At 30.3% G+C, this 11,414-nt stretch overlaps 1 protein-coding gene and 1 long non-coding RNA gene across 4 annotated transcripts; one reads left to right on the plus strand and one right to left on the minus strand.

The window, feature by feature from the left end:
* Positions 1-229: 229 nt before the first annotated feature.
* LOC110779140 (probable flavin-containing monooxygenase 1) lies at positions 230-6,234 on the plus strand. The gene is made up of 5 exons (XM_021983668.2): positions 230-673; positions 1,200-1,437; positions 3,303-3,466; positions 4,344-4,717; positions 5,834-6,234. The coding sequence occupies exons 1-5, from the start codon at positions 230-232 to the stop codon at positions 6,093-6,095; spliced, it is 1,482 nt and encodes a 493-aa protein (XP_021839360.2). The 3' UTR covers positions 6,096-6,234.
* Positions 6,235-6,282: 48 nt separating this feature from the next.
* LOC130464380 (uncharacterized) lies at positions 6,283-8,821 on the minus strand. Of its 3 annotated transcripts, XR_008924768.1 has the most exons (6): positions 8,700-8,758; positions 8,451-8,570; positions 7,298-7,439; positions 6,849-6,932; positions 6,521-6,580; positions 6,283-6,430 (listed from the first exon to the last, which is right to left on the minus strand). It is a non-coding gene; the product is annotated as an uncharacterized lncRNA (long non-coding RNA). The 3 variants fall into 3 exon arrangements; XR_008924766.1 differs by having other exon boundaries at positions 6,284-6,430; positions 8,451-8,821; XR_008924767.1 differs by lacking the exon at positions 6,849-6,932 and having other exon boundaries at positions 6,288-6,430; positions 8,451-8,821.
* Between the last annotated feature and the right edge of the window lie 2,593 nt (positions 8,822-11,414).

Raw genomic sequence — 11,414 nt, forward strand, 5'->3', positions numbered from 1 at the left:
ATTTTACAAAGAATTTTTTGACTCGTGGTAATTAGGTTGTCATCAAAGATACAAATTCTTATAGTATTTTTTTATTATTTCTTTTTGAAGGAACCTATTTTCATGATTTAATTTTTGTTTTGATTCCCGTCGAACGTGATGCCACAACATTTGAGAATCCCTATAAATAAGGGGCAATGAAATTGAAAGTTTGTCAAGTTTTTTTTAAAAAAAATATAAGGAAAAATAAATGGAAAGAAAAGTAGGCATAATAGGAGCGGGAATTAGTGGTCTATTAGCATGTAAATATGCCCTTGCTAAGGGTTACCAACCCTTAGTTTTTGAGTCTAGAAACACAATTGGTGGTGTTTGGACCAAAACTCTAGAGACTACTAAACTCCAAACTCCTAAATCATTTTTTCAATTTTCTGATTTTCCATGGCCTTCTTTTGTTGATACACTTTACCCTTCACAAACCCAAGTGTTTGATTATCTTCAATCTTATGCTAAGCATTTTGATTTGCTTAAACACATTAGATTTAATACTAATGTGTTGAATATTAAGTATCATAAAGGTCCATCTCATGAAGAAAACAACCCACCTCATTGGGGTGGTGACCATAATGGTGACCCTTTTGGTAATAAGGGTAAATGGATTATTACCACGCAACATCTCCTTACACAAATTATTGAGGTAATTTTTTATTTATTTTAATTTTATTGTACGATATAATATTATATCGATAAAAATTAGCCAGGTCCATAAGGATGCACTATAAAGATCGATAAACATTAATTAGTCAGGTCTTACATGTCTGGTGCATTGGAGATCTCATACTAATATTATGCAAAAATTTTATTTACTTTTATTTTATAGTACAACTTCTATCATACTCTGTAATAATTAGTTAAGTCTATAATTAAGGATGCACTATAAAGAGATAAACATTAATTAGTGAGGTCTTATAACACATATCTCGTGTCTGTCTCATACTATTGTTATGCTAAATTTTTCATTTATTTTTAATTAAAAGTACAATATAAAGATCGATACTATTGTCTCGTGTCCGTCTAAACTTCCATGATACATACAGGTCTATAATTTACCCTAATTTTATATTCGAAAATGATAAAGTTTGCAACTTGCGACCTTTATATAAGACGTATCACGATAATGACATGTATATAATTGATTGACTATATACGTATAAATCGTACAGGTGACGCAAGTAGATTTTGTAGTTCTGTGTTTGGGACGATTTAGTGACGTAGCAAATATACCAGAGTTCCCCATAGACCAAGGGCCAGAGGTATTTGAAGGGAAGGTCATGCATTCAATTGAATATTCTAATTTGGACAATGAAAAAGCTAGAGAATTGATTAAAGGGAAGAGAGTTACAGTGGTTGGCTTCAAAAAAACTGTACTTGACATTGCTATGGAGTGCGCAACCGTCAATGGTAAGAGCTACTACCTCCTTTTCATAAAGTTCTTTACGCTTTAAAAAATGTGTCCAAAAATCAAAAGTTTGACCATAAATTCTCACTAATCTATCAAAAATTATCATGAGATATCTTGTTAGATTCGTCTCAAAATATATTTTATAAATATCAATTTTTTATAAGTTTTTGCCATACAAATTGGATATATTAACAGTCAAACATTGTTCCGGAGTCGGTGCAAATAGTAAGTGTAAATATTTTTTTGAAACGGATGTAGTATGTGCCAATGCGCATGCATCACTTACACTACTGTGTACTCCCTCCGTCTCTTTTTGTTTTTTACGTTTGGTATTTTACACGTGTTTTAATGACTAATTAATATGCATTGAAATTACTCTATTTTTTTATTTAATCAAGAAAAATTACGTTAATTTATAATGTTTTCACTTTTATCAAAAATCTGACATTGGGAAAATTAGAAATATTTAATGTCCAATGGATTTAATTGGTTAAAATAATTTTTGGGCACGAATTCTGATAGAATATTAATGCATTATGTGATAATATAAAAGGAAATGTAAAGAACATTTTGAAATACCCAAAAAAAAACGTAAAAAAGAAAAAGAGACGGAGGGAATAGTATTTACTCCCCCTATTTCTAAATAGATGCATCAACTTGACTTGCGCATTTGTTAATGCACAACAAAAGCATAGTTAATATTACGAAAACATATATTTATAACTAATCTAACAATAATATTATTATATAATAACATTTATATTTTATATGTTATGAAAAAAATCAAGTCAAAATAAGTAAATGGGGTGATGATAAAGGTCGTAAGTTGCGAAAAAATTTAATTGTCGCAATCTCACGTGTTGGAGTTTAATTGGTACACATAGGCGTCAAGTAGGCTATGAGTCATCATAATATTTTTACTATAAATGCAAAAATTTTACTACGAATATAAAGAAATAAACAAATTAGAATATTAAGATTTTCCTACCTTTATTTTAAACATGTATAATAGGATATATAAGTTAAATATTTTATATTCCAATTTAAATCATAACATATAAGCATGACATGTCATCATTGTGCCACGGCTTAAAGGTCGCATGTTACGACCTTTATCTTTTTCGAAGTAAATGTATGTTGTACTTCCTCTGTTTTTTTTAATACTCGCAACGTTTGGACTTATTACGCTATTCACATATTTTACTTTGACCATAGTTAATGAATTATGGTTATTTATAATTTGAGTTGGACGAATTGTGTCGTGAATCATATGCTAAACCGACAAGTAGTTAAAAATGGTTATTAATATTTTTATTATATAATCCAACTTCAGCCACACATTTCTTTTTCCTTTTAGATTATCTATATATTTTGTTACTCAGTCATGTGGAATCTTGTTAAACTCGTCTCAAATGTGTATCTTCAAAGTATTAACTTTTTACAGATTTCTCTTACTTTATCCATTATTTATTATATTCAACCAACTTTTTTACTTTTGTTTTAGTATTTGTTTAAATATACCACTACAAAAAATTGTAGCATTAACAACGGAAAATTCCGTCGCTAAAGGCCATTAATCGTTGATTAATGACGAGATTTCCTGTTGCGAACCCGTCATAAAAGGGGGTCGTCGTTAATGGAAAATCCCATCGTTAATCTGTCGTAAAATACGACGGTTGTTCCCATTTTTGTTTAGTTGTGTTCCCCATCGCAAAGGGCTTTTGCGACGGGATTTTTAACCCGTCGTAATTAGGTTGTCGTTAAAGAAACAAATTCTTATAGTGATAGTAACCGTAAAGATTTTCAAGTAACGGACGTAATACTTCATGTGATGTGAAATTAATGCACTGGATCTTGGTTGCAGGAGTAAAATATCCATGCACAATGATATGTAGGACTCCACATTGGAATGTATATCAGTCCATTCCTTGGGCAAACATGTTTTTGAATCGTTTCTCAGAATTCTTGATTCATAAACCTGGTGATGGCCCTCTACTTAACTTCCTAGCCACACTCTTATCTCCTTTGGTAATAATATTATTTCCTCTCTTTTTTTAATCTATGTTTTTGTGCTTTGGTGATTAATCCTTCCACAGGATTTAGGCATTATTTTTTTTTTGGTGTTAACACCCGATTCACCCTTAGGGTTAATCCGGATTCGGGGCGAATTCTGGGTGGATAGGTTCCAGTCCCCTCCCAATTGTTGTTGCGGAGGATCGAACACGAGTTCTCCCTACAAAGTTCAGCCCCAATCACCACTGAACCAACAGGCAATTGGTAGGATTTAGGCATTATAGCTTGATGATAATTTGATGTGGCAAACTAAGATACAAAAATTATCTCGTAGCTTGCCATCGGCGCGATACTCTGATATTATGATGGAAAAATTGTTTTTACCACTAAAAAAAGAAAAGTTATTTTTTACCACCTGAAAATGAAAAAATAGATGAAACCGTTACGTAGGGAGCCACAATAACGGTAATATTTATGATATTTTTTATTTTTCCACAATTTAAAATTTAACTCCCTTCCTTCCCTGTTTCCTTCTCTTTCACGAATTCACATAAAATTTTATTCTCACTAATTTACAAAATTGACAAAATTTAATGGCAGTAAAGAGAACACGGTAAAGGAGTTAAAGTAAATCGCAGAGGGGGTGTAAAAATTGGAGGGGAATTGAATTAGTGGGTCCCACATAACAATTTCATACATTTTTCAGTTTTTTTGGTGGTACAAAACAAGTTTTAATTTTAATTTTAAGGTGGTAAAATACAAGTTTAAATTTTTTTGGTGGTATAAAACAATTTTTCGATTTTTGCATGTGATAAAAAACGATTTATCCTTAAATGATCGAGTACTAATAATTTATTTGGATGTGACTTATGCATGCAAAAACCAACTACAGAGATGGGGAATTGGCAAATATGTGGAGAATGATATTAAGAAGAAACATTCTCTCAAAAAGATTGGCATGGTACCTAACCACAGTTTCTTACAAGCAATGAACTCTTGTTTAGTGGTAACAGCACCAGAAGGGTTTTATGACAATGTTGATAAAGGAAGTATCATTTTGAAAAGATCTCCAACTTTTACCTTCCACAAAGAAGGTGTTTTACTTTGTGATGATAGTGATTATGGAACTACTAAACCTATTAAGAGTGATTTGGTTATTTTTGCTACTGGATTTAAGGGTGATCAGAAGCTTAAAGATATCTTTGCATCTACTAATTTTCAGAAATGCTTTTCCAGCTCCAGCAATGAGACGACTCCATTATATAGGTTCGTATATACTCTCAATTTAATGATATACTCCGTATCTTTTTTTTATTTGAATAATTATGGTTGAAAGATACATAAAGTTAATCACCAAATTTAATTAGTAACTAGTGTGTGGCCCAGGCGTTGCTCCGGGTTTTACTTTTACTCGGGTTTACGTTTTCGAAAAATGTGTTCAATTTTAAAAGATTGTATTTTACATTTATATGTGAAAATATGACTAATATTGTAGCTAGCTGAGATGGTAGGAAGTGAAACTTTTAATCAATGAGGTTTGATGTTCGATCGTTTACAGATGCTTGTTCAATACCCATAACTTTTGGGTTCGAGTTGACCCAAAGGGGTTGAGAGATTTTAAAACGCGTATTATATTTTCATTAATTTGGGTAATAAATATACAAAGTATGCTCATAAATTACAAAAAAATTTCTTCAACAAAAAAAAATGCATTAACAAATTTTCATACACAAGTTTATATTTAGTCAAATTCAATCAATCAACCATAAAATGGCATATAATTCAAATCAAGTCATATTACACCCAACAATAGTAACAACAACGTATTCAATATGCTTAAAATTCTCCGTAATCTCATTTATTACTAGCTAGTAGCTATAAATACAACAATTTTTAATCGTTCGGGTTAAAATGGGTTCGGCCGGGTTTTGACCATTACCTTTTCGGATTGTTTTGATTCGGATAAAATCGGATTACATGTCATAAAATATTGTTCAAGACCCGGTATTTTCGGGACGGGTCTATTTTTGACATGTCTACTCATATGTTCTGACAAAAGAAAATGTAACATAATTATTTCCAAATTTCGTATTTACACTAAAAGAAAAAGCATTATTAATGACAGGATTTCCAGTCGTAAAAGAATAATTACAACAGGATTACCCGTTACAAGCCCGTCGTAAAAGGGGAGCGTCATAGTTAAATAGCACGTCGCAAATATCATGTCGATCATTTGATTTATTAGATTTTTTGGGCTAGGTTAAACACCCCATCGTAGAATTTTTTTAATTAAAGACGGGATGTAAGACCGTCATATATAGTATGTCATTATAAGAATATATATCCATATAGAAGTGCTTATAATTTTCCATGAAATTACAGGGAATGTATCCACCCACGAATTCCACAACTAGCAGTGATTGGATTTTCAGAAAGCTTTGCAAACTTGTTCGCCTCAGAAATAAGGTGTCGTTGGTTATTTGAATTACTTGATGGGAAATTCAAATTACCAAATATTCAAGAAATGGAGAAAGATGTGTTAATATGGAAAAAGTCCATGAAAACGTTTTCACCCAAGTATTATGGAAGGCCATGCATAGGAGCATTACATATTTGGTACAATGATCGATTATGTAAAGACTAGTCTTATATGCACGCGATGCGTGCGAGATAATATCAGAACTTTATTTTATTGTAACTAATCACCAAAAATAATATGCCACAAAATTTGTTAACAAAAAAAAAAAAATTATACATAATTCCTATTTTTTTGGGTAAAATATATATCATTCCTATTATTACGTTGTACAAAGTAGAGAAAGAAAGCCTTTCAGAAAAAAAAAAAAAAAAAAAAAAAAAGTAGAGAAAGAAAGCACTAATAACATGTTGGTCCATTTGAAGGTAAGCATCCTCCAAAGTCTTGTCTGATGGAATTAATATACATTGCTTCCTCTCATTGAAGTAGTCCCATACTTGGAACTGTTCACATTAAAAATATGAGAAATCAGACAATAGAAGAAAAACTTCTATGTTTAGAAAAGGCAAACAAACCCATAAAGCAATCCACACCTTCTCTTGTGGCAGCCCTTTAAGTGCACGCACTTTCTCATAAAGCTCAAGTATAGAAGCCTGAACACAAAGATAAATTCTTAAAATCAGAAGTAGATAATAGTTGCAAAATAAAAACAAAAAAGATATATTATGTTTTAACTGGTTAATACTTGATAGATCCAAAGAAAAGTAGAACTTATCAGAATGCAAGCAAGCAAACAGGACAAAGACATAAAGTTGCACGAAGCAGTCAAAGAAGTCCAAGATAACATCAAATGAAACATGTCAGTTTAAATTTGTGAAACTGAAATTTAAGCAACATAGTCAAGTAATAACTTCCAATTACCAAATACTCCATAAGGGCCATCAATCATGTAACCGATAATTGGGGTAAATCAATACTGAAAAGCATACCAACATTCTGAGACCACTTCAAAATGGAAATATACACCAAAATAATTATCAGTGCCAAATCCAGTTACTCCCCAAAAAGAATCAAATTCTTTTACCAATTTAAGCTACTCCTGCAGTTCTACTTCTTTGCATTTTCATCAAAGGCCATTACTCAAAACTCAAAAGATTTCCAATTATAGCATCCAGATCAGTAAAAATAATGAAAATAATAACCATAATCAGCACTACATCAAACCCCGGTTTATTGCAATGTTAAACTTGCATCCTCGCATGTATTCACCAGCATATGAATATATTAATAAAATTAGCATGATTACACCCAAAAAATTGCAAAAATAAAACAGCACAATCAATACATATATATAGTTAATGATTTAGTACCTTCTTATTGACACTTCAGATTGACGATTGTCCCTGGAATCTGTTAGCTTTAGGGATAGAGGATAAACTTCAACGTTGAACTTTTTGTTAATAGCAACCCTAAGAAATCAGCTTCCTAGGCAGTGGAGGTCCTCCATTGTACCTAAGAAAATTTATCATTAATCAAAGGTATTGTAGACAATATTTCCTATTTATTTTTGGTATGAGGAAGGGAGAAAAATTTATCGTTAATCAAAGGTATTATAGACAATTAATTAACCCACAACAACCAAAATGTGGTTAAGTCATGTCAATTTCATCAATATTTAGTAACAAAATAACATTAAAAAAAAAATCAGAAAAGACCTTGAATACACATAAAAAGAAAGTAGTAAACCATATTTATAAAAACCCAAAAATTCAAAAACAAATTATTTGAAAAACCCAGGAAAAAAACACCCAGAACATCCCTTAAAAATACTGGGAAAAACCCTTTTCTATGCTGGTTCAAATAGATTGGGAATTAATGATTGAAGTCATATATTATATAAATTGAAACGTTATAATTTGATTGATTTAGCATCAATATAATGATTGAATATATAAATCAATCTATATTATTTTATCACTCTGGAAAGCAAACAATATATTGAGATTTAACATATAATATGACTTATTAGGGATTAAAGCCCCACAATCAAATTAAGGATAAGCCAAAGACCTTGAAAAAAAATTGAAACGTCATATATTATTATTGAGATTGCATTAGTAGGGAATTAATGATTGAAACGTCATATATTATTGAGATTGACTTATATATCTCTTGTTGGGAAAATATCAAAAATTAATTCCCAATAAAAATATTATTGAGATTGATTTAAAAAGGGAACGAATTCCCAATCAAATTCAAATTCAAAAGGGAACGAAAACATTGTTATTTCGTACAAATGCTGAAATGGAACCAACATAATTGCTATTTATACAAATTCTGTCGCACCTTTCCCTAATCAAATTCGAAATGGAGCCAAATGCGAAATACCCATCAAAAACAATTGCTGGGAAAATCATATTGAAGAAATAACACAGCTAAACAATAAACAATAAAAACAAAACAAAAACCCAGATAGCAAAAATCGCAATAAGAAAAAATTGGAAAGAATAATTTGAATGGTACCCAGATGACAGGATGTGTTACAGAGGTCCTCCTCTTTCACTCTCTCCTAAGCCGCCGACACCTCGTCGCCATAATCGCCGCCCTTTGTTCCGTTTACGCCGTCGACATGTAACAAAATTGCTGCAAAAGAAATTAGAAAAGAAGAATTGATTGTATAAATTACCAGAAAATTAGATCGAAGATGAGAGAGAATTGAATATTTGAGATCTTTGAGGGAAGGGAGGAGAGAGAAAGATGAGAGTGATTTACCTAGGAGAGAGAAAGAGAGCTGTGTGCCTGTGTGTGATTGTGTGAGAGTGAAGCGGCGGAGGTAAGGATTTGTATCGTGAATAACTGGTTAACGGGGGAGGGTGTAATTGTATTTTGGCAAGTGGACACGAAAAGTTAATTTACTACAATACCCTCAGCTCTTGGCTTATAGAATAGAGATATGTGCTTAAACCCAAAGAGAAAGAAGGGTATATGGGCCGAATTATTTGAACCATATACCCCAATGGACTATGCTTAACATTAATTAGTAATTACCCAAATAAAAATTTGTAACAAAAAATAAAATGGGTTTGTAAACCACAATTAATTTTGTGTGCTCTAGGCCCAACTTGTGTAACGATAGTAATATACTTCATATCCCTAATGGCTATACCAGAGTATAGCCATCTATTGGTGTACCCCCTCCCAAAGAAAATAAAAAAGCTCTATAGGCATGTGATTTCTTTAAAAAAAATTGCATATAAATTTTTCAAAAACCAGAATTCTCTCACTTTTGTTTTCTCTCTCCTCAAAGTTTCTCTCTCCTCAATTTCTCTCTCCTCATTTACACGTGATTTTTGTATCTCAAATAACAATGTCAATCGGAAAATCCGCTTGCGTTTGCGCTGCCATTATCATTCACGACAACGAATTCTTTGCCACTAGCTGTAAACTTCTTTTCTCCTTTTTTTGCTGTTAATTTTCTTATTTTTTCGTGATTTTTTATTGAATTTACATGTTGATTAGAAGCATGTCTTTGATAACTCAATAGATTTTTCCTTTTATGTTCTACATTTGTGCGCACGTCAATTTTTATGTGATTTAGAAATTTTCTTGTTGAATCTCCATATCCTCTCTCCATTTTCTTGCGAAATTTCTTCAAAAATCGGATCTAGAAATTTTTTATGCTCAGATCCAGATTTTTCAAAATTTTCATATTTATATATAGTTATGTTCATTTTGTAAGATTCTGATGTTCATATCACTTTATTATGAAGATTAAATACATTGTTTATTAAGTTATGGAACTTTATAATGTTCATATTATGAGAATAAAATGTTCATTTTGTTGTGTATAATATTTTATTTTTCTTAAAATTTACTCTTTGTTAATATGTAAGTGATTTAAAATAAAATCTAGTTGACATCTCAATTTTCTTGCCAACTTCTTTTCCCAAAAAAGTTCTAGAATGTTGTTTATTGTTTTGATCTATATTTTTTTTCGAGGTTCATATGATCGAATGCATGATTATGTTCGTTTTGTAATATTCAAATGCTTATAAATATTCTTATTTATTAAGATTGAAATTGTGTTTGTTGACTAAGTAATGCAACTTAATAATGTTCATTTTCTGATAATAAAATGTTCCATTATCAAAAAAAATTATGTTCAAATTATTAAAAAGTAAGAGGTATGATGTTCATTTTCCGAGATTATGATGTTCATATCTACTTATTATAAAGAATAAACTTATCATGGTTAACTTGATTAAGTTGTGGAACTTTAAAATGTTCATTTTCTGATAATAAAATGTTCATTTTCGGATAATAAAATGTTCATTTTCTGATAATAAAATGTTCATTATCATAAAGTTTTATGTTCAAATTATGAAAAAGTAAGAGGTATGATATTCAATGTATAACTATTTAAGTTCATTTTTTTATAAGTTCTCTCTTTATTTTCAAAAACATATTTTCATATTGACTTTAGTAAATAATACATATATAAATTGTGTATATTCATTTTGAGGAAGTGTTATGATGTTCATTTATAAAATGATTATGATGTTAATTATGCTTGATTTATATGATAACAGTTCAACATGTTAAAATTCATTTTAAGCATGTACATTTATAAGCTGTTGAATGTTCGATCAAGTATAAGCACATTTTATATATATATATATTTTTTAATTCACGTTTATTATTCTTGTATATTATCATTTAAACATTTTGCATGCTCATCATTTTCAAATCTGTAAATGTTCATTTTTAAATTAGTTGTGATCATCATATTAAATTACTTACTATTTTCATTTTCAGCCTACAATAATGAGGAAATTGAAACCATGAAGGTCAAATATTGTGTTCAAATCACACTTCATAGACACATTAAGAAGTATGAGAACTCAAGACTACATCAAAAGCAATATTCAAAATTGAAGATATAGAAAAATAAGAGGATGATTAGTACCAACATCTTGTAATTCAACAAAATTTTTACATAGGCAATGGCTTAAATGTTCATTTTTTGGTAAAATATGTTATTTGACATGATTTCATTGCACCTTGTATGTAAATATAATGCTCACTGTAATACCATAGTAATACCTTAACTATGTTCATTTGAAAATTAGTAAATACTCATTTTACAATCAGTAATATTCATTTCTAAATTGGTTGAATGTATGAGGATTTTCAAATAATTAGATAAATGTTCATCTTTGAAAGAGTAAATAAATGTTCATTTCCAAAGAAATAAATGTTCATTTCTAAAATAGTCAATGTTCATTTCCAGAATAGTAAATGCTCATTTCCAAATAAATAAATAAATGTTTATTTCCAAAATAGTATATGTTCATTTTTATACCAGTATATTAATGTTCATTATAAACAGCACAAAACGACGTCGTTTGGATGGGGTACAGCCAGCTCTGGTTGTACACGGGTACATCCAAAAATTTACGATATACATCATCTGTTTCACAAATATCG

The sequence above is a fragment of the Spinacia oleracea genome, chromosome 6 (genome assembly GCF_020520425.1).
Source record: "Spinacia oleracea cultivar Varoflay chromosome 6, BTI_SOV_V1, whole genome shotgun sequence".
NCBI lineage: Eukaryota > Viridiplantae > Streptophyta > Magnoliopsida > Caryophyllales > Amaranthaceae > Spinacia > Spinacia oleracea.

Bases quoted from the DNA above. Each gene is read 5' to 3' on its own strand.
- LOC110779140 (XM_021983668.2), top strand. From the start codon at position 230: ATGGAAAGAAAAGTAGGCATAATAGGAGCGGGAATTAGTGGTCTATTA. The intron at 674-1,199 runs GTAATTTTTTAT...TAAATCGTACAG, and splicing joins TCCTTACACAAATTATTGAG to GTGACGCAAGTAGATTTTGT. The intron at 1,438-3,302 runs GTAAGAGCTACT...TCTTGGTTGCAG, and splicing joins GGAGTGCGCAACCGTCAATG to GAGTAAAATATCCATGCACA.